Raw genomic sequence first — 27,176 nt, 5'->3', positions numbered from 1 at the left:
ACAGCTGCAAAAGAGAATTGAAGGGGTGGGGGTGTAAGACAGGGTTGAAGTGATGGGCAGGAAGGAACCAGGGCAGGAATCTATGGGGATCATTTCCCCAAATTTGTCTAGGGAGAAGATACATTCTCCAACAGTTTTGAAGCTGTGAAGACTCACTATAAGCAGTGGAGGGAGCACAGTTTCTTCTTCTTTTCCTGAGGAAGTATCTCAGTTGTCAGCCTAGCCATCATTTTGCAACCTCCTCCACAATATCTCACAGCTAGCATCATTCTAGGGCATTGGGGATAGGATGGGAGAATGGTGCCAACCACAAAAATAGCGGGAAATATTTGGAGAATATTCTGCAAAGTGATCTTTTTTCAGGAGGATGAAAAAAATAAAGTTTTATTCTGAGAAATTTCAGTTCAGTTCTATACTGCAATGCCTCCCACTTCCTCCTCCTCCTCCCTGTGGTGCAGATTCCCTTGTTGGCCTTCATCTATGATTTCATGTTGCGTATCTGCATATGCGCTCAAATCCAAGCTATGATGGGAATATTAGTTCACGTTAGCCATGGTTAGCAGCATCAGTGCAGACACCAAGCTTCATCCATGGTTAGGCTGACAAGGAAAAAGCAGGCTAGAGCTCCAGTGGAGAAAGGTAGAAAATGGAAGAAGAAGAACACATTCCCAAGTCAAATTATGGTTTGCACTAAACCACACACGCCATCTGAGCTGAGCCAATGTGCTTTCTTTTCATATTTTTTGGCAATGGGGGAGATTTGTTGTTGCTTTTGTTGCAAACAAGCTCATGGAGGCCACTGGGAACACTCTCGACTTCAGGCCAACCTCCCACATTGTTCCCTTTGATACAGCATTCAGATAACCATTCTTAAGAGGTTCTCACTTAATTGCAGAACCAGCCCAGTTTTCCATAGTTCAAAAGAAGCCTCAAAAGATCATGAGCTCAAATTAGCTTGGCTACAGACTTAAAGTGCTTAAAGTACATAGCAGAGGAGAGGGGATGCTGAAGAGAGCTTGGATTTTTGCATCCTATTTACATCTGCTTCATCCACAGACTCACCGATCGTGAGGCAATGGGCATCCCAGACTCATCCACTGGTCCAATGCCATCATACTTCACCCAGCGTTTTTCCTTCCTCCGGCCATCTTTTGTCCAGGTGGCAGACCAGCCTGGTTGTGCAGTGCCATTGACAGCTGGGCGAGCAGGTGAACCAGCTGGGTGGGGGACAGGTGCTGCTTGTGATGTCAGTGGTCTAATTTCTTTAGCAGGCCAGGTGGGATACCAATTATTTGCTGCAAATAGATACAGGCAATGTATAGTGAGCCAGCTCTGCAGGAGGTAAGGTCAGCCAGAGCAACATAAAGCAAACACAGCGGTTTACTGGGCTCATACCATATTAACCACAATAGCCAAACATTTCATGGCAGCAATATACCTCCAACGAGGATGTGTTGGTGATAAACACAGGGTGGCCATCACCAGCAGAGCCGGCTTGTGGGTTTCCAAGCAGAGGAATCTGGCTAGCTGCTCATGGAAACAAAATGCTAGATATGATGGACCTTGGTAAAGGTAAAGGGTAAAGGGACCCCTGACCATTAGGTCCAGTCGTGACCGACTCTGGGGTTGCGGTGCTCATCTCGCTTTATTGGCCGAGGGAGCCGGCGTACAGTCATGTGACCAGCATGACTAAGCCGCTTCTGGCGAACCAGAGCAGCGCACGGAAACGCTGTTTACCTTCCCACCAGAGCGGTACCTATTTATCTACTTACACTTTGATGTGCTTTCGAACTGCTAGGTTGGCAGGAGCAGGGACTAAGCAACGGGAGCTCACCCTGTCACGGGGATTCGAACCGCCAACCTTCTGATCGGCAAGTCCTAGGCTCTGTGGTTTAACCCACAGCACCACACGTGTCCCTTTTGATGGACCTTGGTAAGATGCAATAAATCAGTCCTTAAGTTCTTATGAATCTAGTAGTCAAATTAGTCCAGTACTGGGAATAATGGATCCTGGCTGGAAGATACGATTATCCTGGACATAACACCAGCCTTGTTGTCACTTGCCTAGTTGCCCCAAGCACCTAGAATTTGACCCAGGCAAGTCTGCAGATGGCCAGAAGAGGTAGGGAGCACTCAGGCCCTCCTCCTGCCCCCCCCCCCCGTGTTCCTATGCTGGATGCACAGGAGTTAAAAGCTCCGCATAGAAAGTGCATTGGTGGATGAGAAAAGAAACCCTTGTTTCTAGTATATCAAATGTTTTATTTGCCAGCCTCTCTCATGAATAAAAAGCAGATGAGTAAACATTTTTGCAGGCTAGTAACTGTTGGGGGGACTAATTTACAAGGCTGGCTGACTCCATGTGTTTCCCAGTAAAATCAGCCCTAATTCTGTTTCTGCTCCCACCAGATGGGAATTTTGCCCCAGCCAACTGGTCTAAAAGGGGAGTCTAGACATGCTGTTGAACATACAAGCTGACGCTTCCTCCCCTGCAACATGATTCTGCAGCCAAAGGTTACCTGACCAAAGTCCCATGAGATGTCAGCTCCTCCACTGATGGGAGCACAGCAGGGGCGTTGCTAGACACTTAAGAAGGATCCAGGACATGTGGCCATAGTCACAAAATTTCATAAGCTTTGCATATGTATAGACACATATTTATACATGGAGACATATGGATACACATTTAGAATTTAAATGTCACAGAAGGCATGTCAATCCATCCAAAAGATCAGGTCAAATTAATTATTCATAGCACCCCAGCCCAGATCACTCCAAATAAATTCCTCTTCAATTCAATTACTTCCAATTTATTTATCAAAAAATCCTGCTCTAAATCAATTCAATTCCGCTTCAATTAGATCCATTCATTGGGCTGTAGCTAATGCTAGTCCTACTCAAAGTAGACCCATTGAAATTAACAGACAAGGCCATTAATTTCAGTGGGCTTACTCTGAGTTGAATATGATCATTATCTCTAGATAAAGCCATCTTACATTAATTTACTTTTCCGGATTGATATCCTACACCGGCAAGTCGATCTTCCCCCTGCCCAGTCCTTAGAAAAAGATGTATGGCCCATGGATTCCCCCCCCCCACACACACACACCGCAGGAGCACTGCGAAAGCAGAGAGTGAGAAGCTGGGCTGAGTTTCAATCAAACACAAAGGCCCAAGCAAATGGGCAACACAGGAAGCGAAGAAGGCAAAAGGCCACCAGGTGTCCATTCTCTTGCCAAGAAGAAACCATTAGTTCCTCCATATTTGGCTAGAGTTACCTGAGGTTGTTTTCCACAGCTGAGAGATCCCATTGTGCACAGTGCGGGGGGCTGTGTCGTGGAACTCAAAATTCAAGGTGTTTGAACCACAATTACGAATCACAGGAATCTGCAAGCAACAGCACAAGCCCATTAGTTTCACCTCAGTTTTAAAAGCACCAGAAAAGGGTTCCAGCCCAAATGAGACTTCTCACATTCTTCATAAATATCACCCTTGGAAGGTTCAGGAGTTCCATGTATTGATAAGATAAATTTGTTCTTGTAATCTTCGGAGAGTGGGACATCTATCCCGCTATCTTTTGAGACTTTTTGTTCCAAAAATGCAAATGAAAGAGATAAGCTTTTCTCCCTCTTTGCATAACTGCCCTCTCCCCTCCTCAGGTTTCAGCAACTGGCATTCAGAAATAAACTGCCTCTGAAAGATTGTTGTATCTGAATGTCTAGAATAAAATTGTTAGAAAATAAATCTAAAAGTAATGATTAACCCAACTGCAAATTGGCTTTAGCTGCAAAAGAAAGGGCAGAATTAATATTGATATTTGCCCTTGAATTTCTTATATCTCCGTCTATATGTATGTTGTCTGATTTTTTGTTGTAACTGAAGTTGTTACTGTCTGTAATAATAAACTATTTTGACTTATACCCAGTTTCACTGAGAAATTGGGCACCTAATAAACTAGAGGCATGGTGAATTCTTTTGATTGTTCTTACTGTGTTTTGCATTGAAATGTGTAAGCCACTTTGAGGATGGGGACTTTTTCGAGGAAGAAAGGCAGACCAGGGCTTGAAAGAAGTGAAACAAAGCCACAGTAACCACCTGAGAAAGGACTGTTCTCTGGTTGTGAATCTGGGGGGACAGAACAGTTTTCTGGGACTGTTAACTTAGGATGAATGTGGAGATGGAAAATCTGCCAATGGGAGTTGTAGTCCAAAACATCTAGAGGACCTCCAGTTGGTGAAAGCTGATTTAGGCTGCCGAGTTTATAAAGTCTACCTTGGTGAACAAAATGATTACCCGGACAGCCTCATGCAAGCAAAACCAGCAATGCTTAACTCCTGCTCCCAGTGGACCAAGGAAACCTACACCAGCCCATAATGAAAACCAATTCATTAATACAATCAGCCATAATTAGTCAACCTCTTCCTTTTCAGGAACCTAGTCTAGGGCACATAGACTTAAAACAACTTTGCAGCCTGCAGCTCCAATATGGAAAATAAATGATGAGCAGTCAGCTGTCCAGGAGCCACAGAGAGGCTTGAGAACACAACCCCTTTATTAAAGCCTTGTAAAACTAAAGTACTCTTTCCTATTTCTTATTTTATAAAGAAATCACTCGCTGTGAGTCTTTTAAAACAATTCAATTTAAAAACAAATATACAACCACTTTACCTGAACCAGTTTTTCCAGAGGCACTGCTTAAATTAATTAAACAGTCTTACATACTGTCTGTTGTTTTTGTCTATGGAAGACAGGAGTGCCTGGTGTGCTCTGGTCCAGGGGGTCACGAAGAGTCGGACACGACTAAACAACTAAACAACAACACATACTATCTACAGTGGTACCTCAGATTAAGAACTTAATTCATTCTGGAGGTCCGTTCTTAACCTGAAACTGTTCTTAACCTGAAGCACCACTTTAGAAAGCACCTCCTGCTGCCGCCGTGCCACTGCTGCGCGATTTCTGTTCTCATCCTGAAGCAAAGTTCTTAACCCGAGGTACTATTTCTGGGTTAGCAGAGTCTGTAACCTGAAGCATCTGTAACCTGAAGCATCTGTAACCTGAAGCATCTGTAACTCGAGGTACCACTGTACTAATGGCAGCTTTCCTGGGGGAAGCAGAGAGGAAAGTGCAAATCCTTATTGGACTCCCTCCAGTCCGTTTCCCCCCCCCCCACTTTTTTTTAAGAAGCATGAAGTGCAGTCACCCTTTCTCATTATTGTCTAGTTTGTCCCTGATGAAGTAACCTGTGAGGCAGCACAAAAAAGAAGTGCAAGTCCCTGGGGAGGAGAAACATGCAGAACATTTGCCTGGAACTTGAGGCCCTTCAGAAATTGCTCCCATGAGTTCCAGCCAGCATGGCCCTGGGTCCTGAACCAGGAAAGTCATTCTTCAGTGGAATTTAAAGGGTCGCAGGTTCCCCACAGTTAGCACATCCAGAGAATTAAACCTGCAGGGTTAATTGCTTAATTATTTCCAAGAATTTCCTTTGAGAAACACCTGCTTCTATTTATCTTTTCTTTATGATGTGAATACAGGCAGATGTGCCCTTTGGCCTTTCTGTCTAGGCTTACAAGTTTCCTGCTACACATGTTGCTTTATCAAATAGAGTGTGAAGGCCAAGCTACCTGCTGTACAAAATTACATGCAACTTTCCCCCCATCTTTTCTTTTGACTTGGCAAACAGTCACTGGAAGCTGCAGGTCAGGTGCTAAGAGAAAATGGGCAGCTGGGATGGTTTAGGACCTAACCAGATAGGATGTTGACCGTGAATGAAATTAACTTGCATAATTTTAGTTATCTGAGTAACCCTTTCTGAATGGGGAGCCTGAGCAGTATGGGATCTTCCACCAGCATGCAAATAGTTGTGCCACTGTTTGTGGGAGGGGTGCGTTGTTTTCATTGGAACTATGGTAGGTCTAAGCCTCTAAGGTTTAGACCCGTGTTTCCCAAACTTGGGTCTCCAGCTGCTTTGGACTACGGTTCCCATCATAGAATCATAGAATCATAGAATCATAGAGTTGGAAGAGACCACAAGGGCCATCGAGTCCAACCCCCTGCAAGCAGGAAACACCATCAGAGCACTCCTGACATATGGTTGTCAAGCCTCTGCTTAAAGACCTCCAAAGAAGGAGACTCCACCACACTCCTTGGCAGCAAATTCCACTGTCGAACAGCTCTTACTGTCAGGAAGTTCTTCCTAATGTTTAGGTGGAATCTTCTTTCTTGTAGTTTGGATCCATTGCTCCGTGTCCACTTCTCTGGAGCAGCAGAAAACAACCTTTCTCCCTCCTCTGTGTGACATCCTTTTATATATTTGAACATGGCTATCATACCACCCCTTAACCTCCTCTTCTCCAGGCTAAACATGCCCAGCTCCCTTAGCCGTTCCTCATAAGGCATCGTTTCCAGGCCTTTGACCATTTTGGTTGCCCTCCTCTGGACACGTTCCAGTTTGTCAGTGTCCTTCTTGAACTGTGGTGCCCAGAACTGGACACAGTACTCCAGGTGAGGTCTGACCAGAGCAGAATACAGTGGCACTATTACTTCCCTTGATCTAGATGCTATACTCCTATTGATGCAGCCCAGAATTGCATTGGCTTTTTTAGCTGCCGCGTCACACTGTTGGCTCATGTCAAGTTTGTGGTCAACCAAGACTCCTAGATCCTTTTCACATGTACTGCTCTCAAGCCAGGTGTCACCCATCTTGTATTTGTGCCTCTCATTTTTTTTTTGCCCAAGCGCAATACTTTACATTTCTCCCTGTTAAAATTCATCTTGTTTGTTTTGGCCCAGTTCTCTAATCTGTCAAGGTCGTTTTGAAGTGTGATCCTGTCCTCTGGGATGTTAGCCACCCCTCCCAGTTTGGTGTCATCTGCAAATTTGATCAGGATGCCCTTGAGTCCATCATCCAAGTCGTTGATAAAGATGTTGAATAAGACTGGGCCCAAGACAGAACCCTGTGGCACCCCACTAGTCACTCTTCTCCAGGATGAAGAGGAACCATTGATGAGCACCCTTTGGGTTCGGTCAGTCAGCCAGTTACAAATGCACTGAGTGGTAGCATAGTCAAGACCGCATTTTACCAGCTTCTTTACAAGAATATCATGGGGCACCTTGTCAAATGCCTTGCTGAAATCAAGGTAGGCTACATCCACTGCGTTCCCTTCATCTACCAGGCTTGTAATTCTGTCAAAAAACAAGATCAGGTTAGTCTGACATGACTTATTTTTCAGAAATCCATGCTGACTATTAGTGATCACAGCATTCCTTTCTAGGTGCTCACAGACTGTTTGCTTAATGATCTGCTCCAGAATCTTCCCTGGTATTGATGTCAGACTGACTGGGCGGTAATTATTTGGGTCCATGGGATCTCACCCAGCACTTCCCTAAGTTTTATGAAGTCGGCTTTCTTAAAGTCAAGAAATTGAGTCCTAGAGACTTCCGGAGGCGGCGCGAAACAGCAATGGCGGTCCTCTTCGGGCTTTGAAGAGGGGCTCCGCAGAAAAGGGTCGTCCGCTGCGGCATAGCGGCGACCCATCCAGAAAAACCACGGGCAGAGTGAGCCCGTGGCCGTGGGACTCGGCGGGCGCCAGAAGCCCCCCCGGAAACGTAAAAGGGACCCCGTAAGGGGCTCCGGAGCGTGAAAGGGGGAGCGGCGCTGTGAGTTCATCGCTCTTTCTGCGGGAAGCAAAGCCGCGCGGCTGCTGCTGATGAGCGCTGTCCTTTCTTCTTGGAAACATCGAAATTGGCAAGTAATATACCCGTGAGTAAGGGGTACTACATTTTGGACTTAAAAATTTGAATTTGGACTGAAAACGGGAGGCGAGTAACAGGAAGTCCGTCTCCCGACACTGCTAAATAGATCAAAGCAAAGACTCGGAAGAGCGCTGAGGCATTTAAAGAGATTGATAAAGTGGAGCTATTGTGCATTTACAGAAGTTAAAGTTTTCTTATTTAAAGGATAAAAGAGAGACTCTTTCCAAATTTGTGAGATTTGTTATTGGAACTTTCCTCTTAGCAAATAAGCCGGCGAGCTGTCAGTGCGAGTGAGCTGTCAAACTGCGGACTATTGTTACAAGAGTTTAAATTGCTACATGTATTGAGACTTTAACATTTAAAACATAGTAGCGGATACCACTCTTGCTACCTTGTGGCTTCTGCTTTCGAAATAGAGGGCTTTGCGAACTCTCCTTTTGCCCTGGAACTATAAGGATTTAAAGAGGGAATATAGGAACTTTAATGGCGGAAAAACTTCTTCCCTTCCTTCTAACTTGGAGAGACTCCCCCTAGAGGATTGTGGAGATATAGAGGCCTGGGAAACGCATTTTGTTTGGACTTTTTGTGGTTAGTTATCTGTACTCTGGACTTGCCTTCTCATGGAATAAAGGATAATTTGACCTTGAATAGAGGCAGGTGGGGAATGAGTGGCACAGGGAAAACAAGAGCAGCTAAAGCTAAAGAGAAAGAGAAAGAGAAAGAAAAGAAGTCTGTGCAACTTGTTCAAACAACCTTAACTCATCACCGCAGATCTTCTGCTCCAAATGTGCTGACAGCACAGGAGGGAGAAGCTGAACAACCTGTTCTAGAGGAAATGGCAGCAGGAGGATCTGATACAGTCCTGAAACAAATTTTGGAGCAACTAGCAATTTTAAACCAAAAAGTGGACAATCAATCAATAAAAATTGATCAAGCAACATCCTCCATTAGCAAGCTATCTGAAAAAGTTTCCCAGCATACCCAGGCAATTGAGAATTTACAGGGAGCAACAGCTGAAAATCATAAATTAGCTGAGGAAGCTTATCAAAAAGCCGAACAAGCAAACAAGAAGGTTGATGAGATCAAGGGGGAAGTTAGGCCTCTGCAAAAGCAGGTAGGGGAACAACAAGCCTACCTGTCAATGGTGGAATTGAGAAATAAAGAAAATAACCTCAGGCTGAGAGCCATCCCAGAATCGGAGGAAGGCAACTTGGAGGGATTTTTGACACTTTTATTTTCCAAATTCTGGGGAATAGAAGAAGAGAAAGATTTCAAAATTGTTACGGCATTCAGACTGGGTAGATCGGTAAAGAAGGACAAGGCCAGAGACTGTTTGGTTGTTTTAAGATCAAGAGAAGAGAGAGACAAGATACTAGGCCTGCATTTTAAAAAATCTTTGGAGATACAAGGCAAAAGGGCTGAAATTTACAGAGATATACCTAAATTGTTATTGGATCTTAGAGCCTCATATTTAGAATTGACAAAGTTGTTGAGAAACAACGCAATTCCATATAGGTGGGAGTTTCCGCAAGGACTATCATTTACCTACAAAGGAAGGAAAGTAAGGATTAAAACACCAGAGGACCAGCAGAAGTTCCTACACGATCACGGGGAAGACCTCCAGAAAGGAGTAGTAACTTCTTGGCCACCGCCACCACCAGAATCTGCATTGCCTGGAGCTGGACCAATACTACCACCACCGGGACCAGAGGAAAAGCAAGACACCCCATTGTAGGATCTATAAATTGACTCAGGATGTCTCTGCAACTTCTTAGTTGGAACATAAATGGCGGAAATTCTCCAGAAAAAAGAAGAAAAGTATTTCACATTTTGAAAAAAGAACAATTGGATATCATTTGTCTGCAAGAAACCCATGTGACAAGGCTCCATAGGAAAGTGTTAATTAATAAAAGGTTAGGCCAGGAATTTATTTCCTCGGACAGAGTTAAGAAAAGAGGAGTAGTGATATATGCAAAGGAGAGCCTGTCACCGAAATTTTTATTTAAAGATGAACAAGGCAGAATTTTGGCGATTGAAGTTCAAACACAAGGAGAAAAATTTTTAATATTAGGAATTTATGCACCAAATGATGGAAAATCGGAATTTTTTAAGAAGCTGCATGAGACTTTACTGAACTATTTAGATTACAACAACATTATTATGCTGGGAGATATGAATGGAGTCGTGTCTGTAAACATGGATAAGTCGCAAAGTGCAAACATATCGAAAAATGGCAGACTACCTAAAACTTTTTTTGAAATGACTGACAATATGGACTTGATTGACATATGGAGGGTTAAGAACCCCCTAGGAAAAGAAGGAACTTTCTTTTCCGAAGCTCATCTGTCATGGACAAGAATCGACCAAATATGGACAACTAAAGGACTGGCACCTAAAACTAGAAAAGTGGAAATCTGCCCAAGAACCTGCTCCGACCATAATGTTCTGAAAGTGGAATTGAGACTAAACACGACCGGATCCTTCAGATGGAAAATGAATGACACTTTATTTAGAGATCAGGAGATTGTAAAGAAGGCCCAAAAAGCTTTAAAGGACTACTTTGAGATAAATTTAAATACTACGGTGGAAAAAAGAACAATCTGGGACGCAAGTAAAGCAGTAATGAGAGGGTTTCTAATACAACAAAATACGATCAAGAAAAGACTCTGGAATGAAAAGAAAGAGAAGATACTGGAGAAAATAAGAGAAGGAGAGAAAAAATTAAGAACTAGGCCCAAGTCGAAGGAAGTGCTAAGAGAAGTGAAATTTTTCCAAGCACAATATTCGAAATTGATAAATCAAGAGGTGGAATGGAAAATTAAACAAATGAAACAAAGATCTTTTGAATCAGCAAATAAGTGTGGGAAACTGCTAGCATGGCAGTTAAAGAAGAGACAAAAACTAAATACTGTTACAAATCTAGAGATTGAAGGGAGAATTGTTCAGAAACCCGAGGAAATTAGGAAGTGTTTCCAGAGATACTTCAAAGAACTTTACACACAAGGGCCGCAGAAAGAATCTGAAGTGGATCAATTCGTCAAAACCAATGGATTACAAAAAATACCCCAGGAAATGAGAACAATCCTGAATGGTAAAATTACACAGCAGGAAATTGAAAGTGCCATTGGGAACCTTCAATTAGGCAAATCTCCAGGCCCTGATGGACTCACCTCCAAATATTATAAGGTTTTGAAGGACTATTTGTTGCAACCCTTGATGGAGGTCTGTAATCAGATCATGGAGGGGAAGAAGGCACCGGAAACGTGGAAAGAAGCTTTCATCACATTGATACCTAAACTAGAAACTGAAAAGACCCAACTTAAGAACTACCGTCCCATCTCACTCCTAAATGTGGATTACAAAATTTTTGCAGACATTTTGGCAAGTAGATTTAAAAAGGTTCTTAACGAAGTGATCCATAAAGATCAGGCAGGCTTTCTCCCCGGTAGGCATTTGTTTGATAATACAAGAAACATCATTGACATTTTGGAGCTTTTACAAACCAATCTTAATACTAGAGCGGTGTTAATTTTTATCGATGCGGAGAAAGCCTTTGACAATATTTCTTGGATGTTTATGAAGAAAAATTTGGAAGGGATGGGAGTGGGACGGGGGTTTGAAAATGGTATAGAAGCAATATATTCAGAACAAAAAGCTAAATTGATAGTAAACAATGTGGTGACAGAGGAGTTTAAAATTGAAAAAGGAACACGGCAGGGGTGCCCCCTATCCCCCCTATTGTTTATTTCAGTCCTGGAGGTGTTATTGAATATGATTAGAAAGGACAGGTCTGTACAAGGAATTGAGGTCGGAGTGAAACAATACAAATTGAAGGCATTTGCAGATGACTTGGTATTAACATTACAGGAGCCAGTCTCTAGTACTAAAAGAATGTTAGAACTAATTTCTGACTTTGGTCGGGTGGCGGGATTTAAGCTGAATAAGCAAAAAACCAAGGTTTTAGCAAAAAAATTGACAATTACAGAAACAGATGAATTTCTGAAAGAAACAGAATTAAATGTGGTTAAAAAAGTAAAATACCTAGGGGTGTATCTGACCTCCAAAAATTTGAATTTGTTTAAAGATAACTATGAGAAATGTTGGTCAGAGATTAAAAGAGATTTGGAAATATGGTCAAGATTGAAACTTTCCTTGTTGGGTCGAATAGCAGCTATAAAGATGAATGTATTGCCGAAAATGTTATTTTTGTTTCAGGCCCTTCAGATCGTGGACAAGGTGGAATGTTTTGGAAAGTGGCAGAAGGATATTTCTAAGTTTGTTTGGCAGGGCAAAAAGCCCCGAATAAAGTTTAAAATACTAACTGATGTGAAAGAAAGAGGGGGATTTGCCCTGCCAGACTTGAGGTTATATTATGAATCTGCAGCCTTCTGCTGGTTGAAAGATTGGATTTTACTGGAGAACACTGATGTCCTAGATCTGGAAGGGTTTGATAATGCTTTTGGGTGGCATGCATATTTGTGGTATGACAAGGTTAAAGTGCACAAACTGTTTAAAAACCATATTGTCAGAAGAGCAATTTTGATGGTCTGGACAAAATATAAAGACTTATTGGAGAGTAAGACCCCGAGGTGGCTTTCACCGGTGGAGGCCAAAGCACGTAAGAGGCTTAACATGGAGGCCTATTGGCCTAAATATTGGGAAATAATTGAAAAAATTGGAGACAATTGGAGGTTGCAGAGCTTGGAAAAATTAAAAAACAAGGTGCGAGATTGGTTGCACTATGCACAAATTCAGGAGGTTTTTAAAGTGGACAAGAAGGTGGGATTCCAGGTGGAAAAATCGAAACTAGAGACAGAATTGTTAGAGCCAAAAAATAAACTACTTTCGAGAATGTATAACTTGCTGCTCAAATGGAATACTCAGGATGAGACAGTCAAATCCGCCATGATAAAATGGGCACAGGATATTGGGCACAACATTATGTTTGAAGACTGGGAAAGGTTATGGAACACCGGAATGAAATTCACGGCATGTAGTGCCCTGAAGGAAAATATTATGAAAATGATATACTGGTGGTACATGACCCCAGTCAAGCTTGCTAAGATATATCACTTGTCTGACAACAAATGTTGGAAGTGTAAGGAGGCGGAAGGGACATTCTTTCACCTCTGGTGGACATGCCCGAAAGTGAAGGCCTTCTGGGAAATGATTCATAATGAGTTAAAAAAGGTACTCAGATATACCTTACCTAAGAAACCGGAGGCCTTCCTTCTGGGCATTGTAGACCAGAGTGTGTTAAAGAAGGACAGAACTTTTTTTATGTATGCTACTACAGCAGCAAGAATTCTCATCGTGAAGTATTGGAAGACACAAGATTTACCCACACTGGAGGAATGACAGACGCAGTTGATGGATTATATGGAACTGGCTGAAATGACTGGCAGAATCCGAGATTTGGGAGAAGAAGTAATAAAAGAGGACTGGAAAAAAATCAAGGACTATTTGCAAAAACATTGTAAGTTGTATGAATGTTAAGAAAATGCATTTTTTAGGAAACACCAGCCCCAGCAATTGTAATTAGATGAAATGAAAACTAAGGTACAAAAAGGTAAAGGTGGAACAATGAAATAAGCTTTATTGTGTTTTAAATAGGATATACAAGAATTGGGATACAATATTTTGAATTTGGAAACATGATAAATTGAAAGATACAATAAGTCATGAAACAAGATAATAAATTGCTGAAGTTTGTACTATAAATAATGCAGAGTCTGGAAGATGTGGGGAAGTCCAGATAAAGGGAATATGGAAATTTGAAACATCTACTTTTTTCTTTTTCTGTCTTTATTTGTTTTTCTTTGTATTTCTGTATTCTGTAAAACCAATAAAAATTTTATTAAAAAAAAGAAAAAAAGAAATTGAGTCCTAGTATGCTTGGCTGCTCCTTTCCGCTGTATAGTAAACTTCAGAAGAGCATGATCACTCGCGCCTAATGATCCTTCCACTTCTACTCCACTAACCAGGTCATCAACATTGGTTAGGACCAGATCTAAAATGGCTGTTCCTCTTGTTGCTTCTCCCACTTTCTGGACAATGAAGTTGTCTGCAAGGCCAGTGAGGAATCTGTTTGACCTTATGCTCTTGGCTGAGTTTGACATCCAACAAATATCCGGGTAATTGAAGTCCCCCATTACTACTATCTCCCTTCCTTTTGCATGCTTGGCCATCTGTTCCAGGAAGGCATCATCTATGTCCTCCGTTTGGCTTGGGGATCTATAGTAAACTCCCACAATGAGGTCACTGTTATTCTTCTCTCCCTTAATTTTGACCCAAATGCTCTCACTTTGGCTTTGAGGTTCTAAATCTTGGATCTCTTCACAGGTATACACATCCCTGACATATAACGCCACTCCTCCTCCTTTCTTGTCTGTTTCTCTGAAATAGATTGTATCCCTCCATTATTACGTTCCAATCGTGGGACATATCCCACCAGGTTTCAGTGATGCCTATTATGTCCTATTTGGTTGCTGTACCAAGAACTCGAGCTCATCTTGTTTATTACCCATGCTTTGCGCATTAGTGTACAGACATTGAAGTCCATTAATCATTCCCCCGTGTCTCTTATTTAAGGATTTTTCCCTCCCACCACTAGGTCTGTGTGCTGTTTGCTCCATTTGGTCTATGACATTTGGATGATCATCTTCATCAATTGATAGACTCCTACCTTCAGGAGCACTGTCTCCCTCCCCCACATTAGTCAGTTTAAAGCCCTCCTGATGAGGTTTCTGAGATTTTTGGCAAAAACATTCCTCCCAACCGTTGTGAGGTGCAGCCCATCGCTTGCCAGAAGTCCATCTTCAAGAAACTGCAGTCCGTGATCTAAGAATCCAAACCGTTCCTGTTTACACCATTTGCAAAGCCAATCCCTGGCCACTGGTTTTGCTAAGCTAGGGATGATGGAAGTTGTATCCCCAAAACAGCTGGAGACCCAAGTTTGTGAAACACTGGTTAGACTAAGGGTTAGATTCCACCTATACCCATCTTCCCATCCCCTGCTCCGCCCAAACTGGGGTTCCTAATTACAAAACAAAAAAATGTGCATGTTAATTTTATTCACACAATGAAGTTCAAGTCTTGTTTGACCCTTAAAACCTTCTGTATCTTTTTGTCTCTGCAGGGGGGAAAAGAAGCTGGAGGGCATATTAGAAGGAAGATTTCCAGCACAGAAAGTATTTCTCACCCCCATCTCAAACTGTCACCACTCTATTCTGATCACAGCTTCCCATGGCTGCCTGTAATTCTAACAAAAAAAGTTAGAGGTAAATTAAACAGAGCTATACCTCACAGGTGCAGTTTTCACCTAAGGCTGCTGATGCAGTTCCCAGTAGTGAGTGGCAGGGCTCCCCTGCAAGTCATGGGGGTGATGAGCAGTCAGGTGAGTGCCCTCACCCACTGGCAATTCCACTGAATTAGTTTGGTTAAAGCAGGGGCAATCCTGGGAATTTTACAATCCTCAGAAGGGGGGAATGGCAGCTGGGAAATGGCTTCCTCTGTGACTGCCTGTAGCATCTTTGCTGCACTGACTCTGCTGTCTGCTGAAAACGCATCTCTTTACCCTGGCCATTGACAGTTAAGGTTATGTTGTTTTGTAGGACCTGGCTTTTTTGGCGAATTGATACCGTTCTGCTTTTGTTTGGAAGGATTTTACTTGTTTTTATAACCATATGATTGTTTTACTTGTTTTGTGTAACTGTACGTTGATATTGTAGTAACCTGTTCTGAGGGACTTCCGGGTTGGTGCCTCCGGTAATGGCGGACTTCCTCTGATCGGGAGGAATTTGCCCCGTGGGAATTTGGGTCTGGCCGCCACGGCGAAGGCACAGACCCGTAAAAAATCACAGGCTGGAGAAGCCTGTGAGCGTGGGATTCAGTGGGCACCTTTTGCGCCTCCCCTACTCGTGGGGAAACCCGGTTTCGGGGGTCCGGAGCGACATGGGGTGAGCAGCATGGTGCTTCGAATCGTCTGCTTCTTCCACGGAGCGAAGCCGCATAGCTGTTGCCAGAGAGCGCTGACTTTTTCCTGTGGACAATTTGATCTTAAAGTAATTACCCGTGAGTAGAGCTGAAGCGGGAGAATTGGATTTTTAAAAAGTTTGATTTGGCACCGTAACGGGGAGGTTCAATACAGGAAGTCCGCCTTCCCCTTTTGTAAATAGACTGAAGCAATGAGGCTGCAAGCTGAAGTCTTGGAAAGCCTACTGTAAAGGACTAAATTTCCACTGGTAAAGAACATTAAACCCCCCCCCCCCTTGGAGGCAGGAGAAGAGGGGGGAAAGTTGTGGATTGAGTATGCCTGCAGGAGAGAGCGAAGAGAGCTAAAATACTGCTGCTCTGACTCTGGAAACGGGCTGCTAGCAGGACTGACGTCTTTTGGAATGCTTATTGACAGCGTTTAGAACGTTCATTGACAGCTAGCTAAATAAGAGAAATACATTGTTTCTATTGTCTCCGGCTGCTTTTAAAAAGGAGTAAAAGTAACTGAAAATTGAAACTAACTTTGGGTTGTTGGAAACTGTGTTTAAAAGAGGACATTACAGATTAATATAAATAGAAACTTGGTCCCCCTAGTGGAAGCCTTTGAAACTGGTTGCTTTACAAGAGCTGGGCTAGAGGAATTTCCAGCTGCAAGATAAAGAACTGTGAGACTCTGGGACTGACCTTGAAATTTTTTAAGTGTTATGGCAAATGGAAAGGAAAAAACAGACCAGTCAATTGCTGAAAAAACATTAAGGTCTGGGAGGACTTGGCAGCAATCCAGGAGAGGCTCAACATCAGGCCCCTCTGCCTCTTCTGCTGCTGCTTTTGCATCAGTTCACTCAAAATCAAGAGGAATGTCGACAGAAGAAGCCTTGGCGGCTGCATTAATTAAGATAAATGATTCACTGGAAAAGCTTAACAAGAAAACAGACGCGATAAATGTGAAAGTGGATGCTGCAACTACTAAAATTGACTTAAATACAGAAAGTATAAATAATTTGGGACAAAAAGGTGAATACCAATACAGAAACTATCCAGAAATTGATACAGGAATCTACTTTGATATGGCAGACTGCGGAGGAAGCCAGGGAGAAAGCCGTTGCTGCTGAATGTAAAGTAACACAACTTGAGAGAGAGAGAGAGTCCCAGCCCTACAGAGGCAACTTGATGAACATAAGTTGACGCCTGTTATGATTGAACTTAAAGAAAAACAGACGAATTTGAGGATCAGAGCCCTACCTGAATTGGAGAAGGAAAGCTTGACAGATTTTCTCATACAGGAATCTGCTGACTTTTGGGACTTAGACTTGGGCCAAGAAGAGTTTAGAATTGTGAGGGCCTTCAGACTTGGAAGAAGAGGGAAAAAAGAGAAGAATAGATTAAGAGACTGCTTGATCACCCTTCGAATTAAAGAAGAGAGAGATAGAATCTTGGGTTGGCATTACCAGAAGAACCTAGAAGTACAACAGTCAAGAGTGGACATTTTTAAAGACGTCCCAAAATATCTTTTGGATTTTAGGCCTAACTATGGAGATATTGTTGCCCTGCTGAGAAGGAACAAAATCATCTTTAGGTGGGAGTTTCCCCAAGGTCTATCCTTCAGTTTCAAAGGAAGGAAAATAAAATTAAGATCAGTAGAAGATAAAGTAAAGTTTTTGTATAAATATGAAGAAGATCTGCAGAAGGGACTTGGAAAAGAGCCAAGAGCATCAGATAGAAGATCACTAGGATGAAGTTGATGGACTATATAGACTATACGGAACTGGCGGAAATGACTGGCAGAATCCGAGACCAGGGAGAAGAGTCGGGGGAAGAAGACTGGAAAAAGTTTAAAGATTATTTATGGAAATACTGTAAATTTAATGAATGTTAGAAAAATGTTGGAATGAAGTTATATGGCTTTAGTAGAAATGTTATAAGGATTTAAGTATAAATAGATTAATAGAGTATTAAAGATGAATGTTAGAAAAATGTTGGAATGAGGTTATACGGCTTTAGTAGAAATGTTATAAGGAATTAAATATAAACAGATTAATAGAGTATTAAAGTGAAAATAAGGTTAGAATGTGCTAAGATAATTACTAGATAGAAAACAGAGGAAGATGGAAAGGAATTGCTGAAACAATTAACAGAAGTGGAATACAAAAAGGGAGGTGTGAGGAGGTCGTGGAAATAAGATATTGAAATTATTTAATGTGCTTTAAATTGTTTTTGTTTTGTGCTGTTAGTTTAATGTGTTAGTGTTATGTAGTGTTTGTGTATTGTATTGTATTGTTCTTGTTTTTTGTAGTGTTTAAATTGTTGGAAAAGTAATAAAAATTTTTTTAATAAAAAAAAACACCTGTTCTGGGCTCCTGTGGTGAAGAGCAGCTAAGAAATCTTATAAATGAACAACAGTCACTCACTCTGTGCTTCGAGGGAGCCCTCACCATCTGTGGAGTAGATGGAGCCTGAGGAGATGCTGGGTTCCTGCTGCTGATGAAAGAGGAGTTTTTCTGGAGGCGTGATGGGATGAAGTCATCCAGACTGAGGCCCAGTGTTTCCTCAGGTGCTCCAGCTCTGGAGTGAGATGGCGGAGAGGTAAAACGAGGCCTTCCTTGTGGGGAAGGAGATGATGAATAGTTTCCTGGGACATGAACACGATGCTCCGTGTATGTCGCACTCTGCACGGATTGGGAAAAGAGAACGTTCTTTAGGCATTACAACTTGGTGTATGCAATCACAGTAACACTGAGGCAACATGTCACCGCCAGGTAAACCCTTTCAGCTCAGAATAAGAGCGGCTGGCAGATAACCTCAGGGCAGGAGCCGGTGGGCTGGGGAGGTCTCTACCTGGGTCAGGAGAGCCTAAGGGAAACGATCCTGTGGAAGGTCCTAGTTGGTGGGTGGGATTTCCCTCACCTCATCCCACCTCCCTACCAGTCCCCATAGAACAAGGCCTGGGCTCTGCCTCTGTGGCTATCAGAACTGGTTGCACATTTTGCCACATACAGTGGTGCCCCGCAAGACGAATGCCTCGCAAGACGAAAAACCCGCTAGACGAAAGGGTTTTCCGTTTTGGAGGCGCTTCGCAAAACGAATTTCCTATGGGCTTGCTTCGCAAGACGAAAATGTCTTGCGAGTTTTTCCGATTTGCCCCCCCTTTTTCTAAGCCGCTAAGCCGCTTATCTGCTTATCCGCTAAGCCGCTAAGCTGCTAAAAGCCGCTAAGCCGCTAATAGCGCTAATCCACTAAGCCGTCAGTGGGCTTGCTTCGCAAGACGAAAAAACCGCTAAACGAAGAGAATCGCGGAACGGATTCTTTTCGTCTTGCGAGGCACCACTGTAACTTTCTTTCTAGGAGGGATAGACACTTTGTCAAAAGAAAGAGCTCAGAGTCTGAGACACCTTTCCAGGAGCACAAGTGAAAGCCTTTGCATGCGCCACTTCACTCACGGGCACCAGATTAGAAGCCCTTGGAAGAGGGAGTCAAATTTTGAAATTAGTTGTTGGAAAAAGGGGAAACACACAGGCACATGTTTGCATAAACTGATTTATGCACAGATAATTTTTTGAAATAATTGTGGGGAAGACTGGACCAGGCAACCCTTATGCCTGCTCAGCCAGGAGCCGACTGTTGCTGGGCAACCCCATTCCCGCCCTGTTCTTAAGAGTATTGTTGAAGCAGACACTCCTCGTATCCCTTGGAGCCGAGAAGCGTCTTCCAACAGCCCTTCAAAGAGAAGACTGTCCTCTGCAAAGTATGGCACATTTTGCAGAGTTGCTTACCTGAGGCTGCCTCTGGTTACTGGGATATGGGGCGGTATGCCCTTGTTCTGCTAGCCTAAGCATTTACACTTGCGCAACAGAATGTTCCCTCACCCCCTCCTCTCTGTGTCCTCTCCTGCTCCAGCACAGATCTAGGGGGCATGCAGATGGGGGGTGGGGGTGGGGGTGGAGAGTTCCACTGCACAAGCATAAATCCTTGCACTAATAGAACAAGCTACTTAGCAATACAGTCAAACCTCGGTAGTCGAACGTAATCCATTCCAGAAGCCCATTCCAAAATGTTCAACAACCAAGGCACAGCTTCTTATTGGTTGTAGGAGCTTCCTGTGCTCAAGTGGAAGCCACATCGGACGTTTGGGTCTCGAAAAACATTTGAAAACCAGAACATTTACTTCCAGGTTTTCGGCATTTGGGAGCCAAAACGGAGGCGTTCAGGAGCCAAGGTTTGACTGCACATGGGATACAACCAACAGGAGCAGAGGAAACTGCCTGTATTCCATCTGTCTAGCCCAGTACTGTGCACCCTAACTGACAGCATGTATAGTTGGAAGGGACCCCAAGGGCCATCTAGTCCACCCCCCCCCCCCCCGCAATGCAGGAACCTCAGCTAAACCATGCAGGACTGGTGGCCCCTCAAGGGAAGGCCTTTCCCATCAGCTGCTACCTGGTTCTCCTTGCTGGAGATGCCAGGGGCTGAACTCATGCTGCATGCAAAGCCGCTGCTCTAGCACTGAGCTACGGTCTGCTCCACTCTGTGTTCCTCTCTCCTGAAAACAAGGGATGGGAAACAGCACTGCCAATTTAGCTATTCATCTGTTTTGTGCATGTGATCTACTCATCCTCCCAGGGCTCTGAGCCTCACATTATGACGTCCATGGGAATGAGAGAAGCCAATGCCTTCTTTTGGCCCCTAGACAAATGCCTGACCAGAAATCCCAGTGCCTCGGCCAGCAATGGATTAAATCCCTGCCTTTATTTACAAGAGACATCAACGGCTCCCCTGGGATCTCCAATCCACACGCCAGACCAATCTGTTCAAAAACATTTCCTGTTATTTAAAGACAGGCACAGCAATGGTAAAAATAATACTAATGTAACTGATAACAATATCGCTATGAGTTAAAGCATAATAACCAAGGCTCACGTTCAGGGACTGAAGCATCCCAGATCTGGAGTTCTGAAACGTCAGCAGTGCCTGTCACATGCAGATGCTTCCCTCGAAGAGGCAGCCGTCAGCTCAGGGTTGGTGTTTCCTAGGCAGGGAGAAGAAAAGAAAGGCATGATGGAGTTGCCCTGGAGCCCAGCCTCTTTACAGCTTCACTTAGTTAGTTCCTTAGCCAGGAATGTGTTCCCTGCTCCACCAGAACCCTGTCCTCACATGCCTTCATTTGTTCACTTTACTAGGGTTGTCAACCACTGATAGGATGGTTAATTAATTTATCTCCCACCTCTTAACTAGTAAATTGATCAAGTGTCAAGAAATGTGCATACCACCAAAATCTCTATACAGTGGTTCTGCATTTAAGATCAGGAAGAAAACACAGAATTGTTGAAATATTGTTAAAAACAAAAGGCAGTCATAAAACCATAAAAGCAATCAGCAAGCAATAAAAGCAACAACAGGTAATAATATTCAAAATCTAAAACTCAAGAGGAGCAGCATTAAAATTATACACTAAACATGTGGGCCAATTAAGAACTAAACAAACCCTAAATAATACACTAAACACCTGGCAGTGAAAACTTATCAGTGGGTGCAAGGCAAGTCACCTTTGGAGGGGGATTCCAGAATCGGAGAGGGGGGGTCATTTGCATGCAAGCAGGAGGGACCTTGGTGGTTCTTCGTGCAGTGGTAGGGAAGGCAGCAGTTTAAAGAAGCCAAGCGAGGAACAAGCTGGATCAGCCTGGCAATGCAGCTTCTCCTGCCTCTGTGGTATGGGGGGCAGAGCGCAATGGGGTATCACCTGGAGGTATCTCGCAGGTGAAACAGCCGCTGCTCCTGCGTCCCTCTGCTACCAGTGGCCGATATTGAAAGCTGTGCTGGTAGCTGAGGAACGCAGGCTCCAGGAAGAGTCTCCTCATGAGCCAGAGGTGCACTGGGGCTTTGCTGAAGCTAGTCAGGTCTCTCCCCTCACTTCCGGGCCCACCTGAGAGGTGCCGGAACTCTGTTCTGGTGCGTTATGGCTGAAAAAAGTCCTAATAATAATAATAGGAAAATGTGAAAATGAATTGAAAAATGATTAAATTAATAATATTTAAACACAACAAAATTCCTAAAATATATTTCTTCTTTGCAAATTGTTCTTGGATGTACAAGACCAGGCTGCTAAACCCTGCTGCAAAAAATCTGCCCCACCTTCTGAAATGACACCATGTTGATATTGCTCACATCCACACCATACATTTAATTGCTATGGCTTCCCCCAAAGCATCCTGGGTGGGGTTAAGGGGGCTCAGAACTGTAACTCTGTGAGTGGCCAGCTGCATTTCCTAGGATTCTTTGGGGAACCAGTCTGAAACAGCTGCAGCTCTGACCCACCCAGTAGGATGCTAGTCAAAGAGAAGTGGATGCCAACTTTCTCCATCTATATAGGAAGCTGCCTTACTATCTAGACCAGAATTGCCTAAGACTGGCTGTGACACTCTGGGATTTTCAGACAGAACGGTCTTCCCCAGCACCTGACCTTTTAAGTGGAGATGCCAGGGATCAAAGCAGCAACACAAAGTAGACAGTACTGCCTCCCCAAAGGCCAGATCCATCAGGATCCCTCTCTTTCAAGCACCACCTGCCAGCAGCCATTCCCACCTGCCTCTGTGGCACCAAGAAGAAGCTGGCTCACTCCACCCAGTCTGCTGAAAGAGCAGCTCAGTCAGGAACCTCCTGCCCCTGCACGGTTCCCATTCCAGCTGATTATCATAATAATTACTATTCATGTTAATTTGTTGTTATTGGATCTGTTTATATGATTTTGCCATTTTTGCACATTGTTGTTATTCCTGCATTGCAGGGGGTGGGCCAGATGACCCCTGGGGTTCCTTCCAGCTCTATGATTATTTTTATTAATTTTGTTCTCTGCTCTGGGATTGAAAATATTCAACAAAGAGCTAACTAGAAACGATGTTTTGTTTTTTGTTTTTTAAAATATCCCCTTCTGCGACAAGATGCTTGAAAGGGTGGTAATCACACAATTTCAATAATGCTTGGAGGAAGCTGATTTTCTTGACTCATTTCAATCCCGTTCCAGGCCCAGTTTTAGCACCAAAACAGCGTCAATCAGGAGAGGGAAGTCTGACATGGTTGGTTCTCCTTGACCTCCCCTCGGCTTTTGATACTATCATCCAGGATATCTTCCTGGTCAACAGTATTTTTTAATACAAGCCCTGACTGCAGAGAAAGAACTGGTTTGAACTCAAAGGTGCTTCAAGACTGAGCTGCAGTGGGAGAATCAGGAGCACACTTAGAGGGTGCTTTTTATAAAGCCAAGATGCTGCCTCCCTCTATCTCACGGTCAGAAACTGGCCACTGAATCTTTCTTTGACACTCTGGACAGGACAGCTCCCGGCACCTGAGGGCAGCAGGCCGGCTGAGGAGGTGCAAATCAGGCCTCTGTCCAAAGGCAATCTCACAGCAAGGAGAAGGAAGGAAGAGATGCGCCAGAAGGAATGGCCATTTTCATGGAAAAGGTCTGGCAAGGGAGCTCGTAACTCCTGAAGCTGTTCCAGGGAGTAACTGGAGCAGAACAGACTGAGCCACACGCTTATCTGCTGGGCACTTGGGAAACAAAGTCTCATTTCCACAGCTGGTCTGATGCCCACAGAGAGTTGCTGCCTGGCCCCTTTTCTCTGCCAGTACAGGGTCTGAGTGTGTGCATGTTGGCTCTGTCCTTTCATGGTGGCTGTGACAATGCAAATGGCTTTGCATTAATAATTCAGCCCCAGACAACGCTCTACAGTTTGCTCAGCTGCATGGCTGCATTCCTGTGGGGGTGCATAAAAAGGGATTTGGTGGGAGGGGAGGAAGCAAAAGTTTATGGGTGGGAGAGAACAATCTCCAGGAGGCTGCAGCCTGGGCAGGAAGAGATAAGGAAGTTGACGGGGCATCCATACCCACAGCTCTGTGGCAGAATACATGCTCAGCCGCCATCATGTTCACACAGGGCTTAAAAGTCCCCTCACAGAGCCCTGGAGAGGCACTGCCAGTCATTGCAGTCAGTACTGGGCTGGATGAGCCAATGGCATGAGCCAGGTCTGTAGGATCTTCAGTGGGGTGGGGTGGGGAACCTTCAGCCCATGGGGCAATTGGGCCAGTGAGGCTGTTTCCCCAAAACCACACCTGCCCCTGACATCATCTGTGATGGCAGACAGTTGGGCACCTTGATGCATGTTCCTGACAGTTCCTTGATAAGGGGCTTGCTGTCACCACCAGTCACCTGAATGCCAATCAGCTGCCCACGGAAATTCACTGGCACTGCTGACTCCTGCCAAAAGCTGGGCTTGAAGTCCGCACCATCAGCTTAGTGGCTGAGGAAGGGCTGTGGTTCAGAGAGAAGCTGCTTGCAGAGCACATGCTATGCCTGCAGAAGGTCTCTCATTCCATCTCCGAAATCTCCAGATAGGGCTGGGGATACGCCTGCCGGGAGACTCTAAGAGTTACTACCAGTTGGTGCAGGAGAGCCTTCTCCGACCCAGGACCCTCCAGATGTACTGAACTACTGTTATAATTAAAATTATAAAGGAAAGGAAAGCTTTTGTTTGTTTAGCTCAGAACAAACATATTGCAGAGGTGACTTGACATCATTTTATATTAAAATTTTATAATATAGTAAAATAAATTACAAAGGGGGCATGATATCATTTGATACATATACCAATGGCCTGTATAATTTTTTTTAAAAAAAGAAGAGGGCCACCAGCAGAACATATTCTGCAACTTGTACTATTTTGCTTATTGTTTGTTTACTGTGCTTCTATCCTCCCAGCAGCTCAAGCCTTCCTCCCCCTCCAATATTATCTTCACAACAACCATGTTGCCCAGTATCACTGAGGAAATTTTGTGGTTGAGTGAGGATTTGAACCTGGGCCTTCCTAGCCCTAGTCCAGTACCAAGCACAAAACTATACTGTGAGGAGTGCCAAGGAGCAATTCCGCAAACTGACTCCTCCCCTTCTGACAACTAATAACAAACCAGCAATCACTAAGCATTGCACACAATGACTAGAAACTTTATCTTCCCTTTAAATAAAAGCAAGATTTTCAAGATTCAGTGCTTTTTCTGAGCTCAGGCAGAACTGAGGCATAAACACAGCCCTGATATGGCCAGCCAGGGAGGGCTCTGGCCATCCTGTGCTTTAAAAAATAGTGTTCTAAGCCTGGAGAGGGCCAAGGATTCCTTAAACTCCTGGGTGCCAGATCCTCCCCCCAAAATTCCTGGTTTTATTAAACATTAGAATTAAGCAAGGCTTGATTAAGCTGCACCAAACATGGAAATAAGCTTATGAGAGGGGCTAGAAGAGCTAGCTGGATGGGTGTCATTGGAAGAATGAAGGCAAATGATGGCCCATCATTAACCCATAAATGAAAGCCACCAATGAGCAAAAGTCTCTGTGGACACAGAGGGGGAGACCTGCCCCAAGCTCTGGGGTTTGGGATGATTCTGTGACCCCCGGGTTTGAGGGTCTATTGCTCTGTTTGTGGGAAGATGCAGAGGGAAAATAATAACATAAGGATCCACAAAAGGGGGGGGGGATTCAAAGGGGTTTGTATTCTGTTTGTTTGTTTGTTTGTTTGTTTGTTTGTTTGTTTGTTTGTTTGTTTGTAAAACTTAAAATGCAAAAATAAAATTACACACACCCTTTTGCACACCAGTTCTTTAAACAAGGTTGGATGGTGCTACATGCTCTGGCATGGGACTCAGCCTGCAAGATGTTTGCTTCCAAAGGTCTCAAAGGAGGGTGGAAAAGGTCCTTAGTAATCAAAGCACAGCTGGACGCAACTCTAAAACTAAGTTCCATTATGCTACCTCTTTCATTAAACACCCACAAAGCATTTTTGCGAACTGAATAACCCCCCTCCAATCCTGAAAGGGCAATGTTGTCCCCATGGGCCACGACATCAGCCAATAGGAGCACCACTGCTCCCCACTCCCTTCTCGCCATTCACCCGTGGCTTGCAACTCATTAACCAGCAGGTTGAATGACTGGCCAAGGAACACAGCCAGTCAGCATAATCAGCTTTGAAGCCAAATGTCTCCCAAGTTTCCAAACTGCCTGCTTACATGCCCCAAAGAGAACCGACTTTCACAATTAGAGGGGAGCAGGCAGACACTCTGGCTTCAGGATCCTTGAACACTGTAGGTCAACAAAGAAGAAAAGGATGAGTCACTCCGTGAGAGCACATCCTTCCCAAAGGAAGCTGGTAGGAGAGCCCCTCCACAGAAATAAATCTTGTAACTATAAGATCTCCTCGTCAGTAACACCCTCATCTTCAAGCCTTCCCACACTATCAGATTTTTCCAGAATAAGAGTTATGCTGCATCCATTGTCATTTAATGAAATGCCACCAGTATATGTGGAACTTTATAAAGTAGCATAACTGCCATGCTATTTTTCTAGACAAAGAGGAGCAGGAACTCACCCTGAAGGCCTCCCTTGTTCCCTTAGAATGGCAATGGTGCCCACCTGAACTGAGGGGCCAGAACTGAGTTCTGGCTGAAAAAAAAGCCCTGAGCATAAGCTGCATGAAATCCCAGTGCTTTTCTCAGACCCAGATAGATTTTTCCAAGGTAACAGATTCAAGGAAATTTATTGACCATTTCCTCTGATGCAATTAGTGCTGAGTGACACAGCCACCACCAACAGCCATGGCTACGCCATTTTGTTTAAAATGTGTTTCTTGAAAGGTCTGTAGAATTATTATTATTATTTAAATCATATTGGTAACTTCATCTAGCTAGATAACGAGCAGTGAAGCTTATTTTGGCCCAGACCACCACAATTTTCTTTTCTGTTTTAATGGAGGATGCACAGACCCTCACTCTTTCCTGTGCTGGGACACACATCCTGCAGTTTAAAAAAACATGGAACAACAAAAAGACTATCTCCATATATTTTACTTGTAGTGGGATATAACCGTATAGTTGTTAAATAATGATTTTTTGGAATCTCACATAGAGACTTAACTATAATCAGGGCACACATTAGCTAATGATGCTAAAATGCCATTGATCTCAAAAGGCTAAATAATCTGCCACAAAATCTGCAACAGTACAATCAGGCAACACTTTCTGACTGGAGACAGCCACTGCTGCACATACAACAAATGAATAATTTGTTTGCATCACTGTGCAACCTCCCTGCCGCACACTTTTCTGTTCTCATGGGATCTATTCTTAAAGCACTTTCCAAACTGCATTAAATTAAGCTACCACGTCCATGCTGCTAAACCCTATGGCCGCAGACCAATGCATTGCGCGTTTATTCAGGACTAGAAAGTGGTGCATAGAAGCAAAGCATCAAATTCCCCAGGTTGTTGTACTCCTTCAGCTTCTGCTTTCTGTTTTCAGCTGCCTGAGAATCATAGTTTAGTCACTGTGTAACAGCTACATACCAAAGCAGCGGTTGGGGGGGGCTAACCTGTGGCCCCCCAGATGCTGTTAGATTC

General features: G+C 43.8%; 1 protein-coding gene across 10 annotated transcripts in view; it reads right to left on the bottom strand.

Annotated features, from left to right (window-relative positions):
* The window catches only part of SORBS3 (sorbin and SH3 domain containing 3), an 80,015-nt gene that overhangs the window by 41,043 nt on the left and 11,796 nt on the right, over positions 1–27,176 (bottom strand). For 3 of the 10 annotated variants that reach the window (XR_014151905.1, XM_081843892.1, XM_081843890.1), the window contains exons 1-5: positions 20,652–20,770; positions 20,182–20,279; positions 18,156–18,413; positions 3,276–3,384; positions 1,063–1,295 (exon numbers count right to left, since the gene is read on the bottom strand). Coding sequence is in view for 9 of the 10 variants with exons in the window: in XM_081843892.1 (XP_081700018.1) it covers positions 1,063–1,295; positions 3,276–3,384; positions 18,156–18,413; positions 20,182–20,220 (639 nt within the window). In the remaining variant the exon portion in view is untranslated. Of the gene's footprint in view, positions 1–1,062; positions 1,296–3,275; positions 3,385–18,155; positions 18,414–20,181; positions 20,285–20,651; positions 20,771–21,481; positions 21,622–27,176 lie in introns of those variants that run through there. The other 7 variants (XM_081843893.1, XM_081843896.1, XM_081843895.1 and 4 more) reach the window with 5 other exon arrangements.

Source organism: Podarcis erhardii, assembly GCF_964252035.2.
Source record: "Podarcis erhardii genome assembly, chromosome: 16".
Lineage (NCBI taxonomy): Eukaryota > Metazoa > Chordata > Lepidosauria > Squamata > Lacertidae > Podarcis > Podarcis erhardii.
The sequence above is the reverse complement of the archived record's forward strand: the minus strand, read 5'-3'. Positions and strand labels throughout refer to the sequence as shown.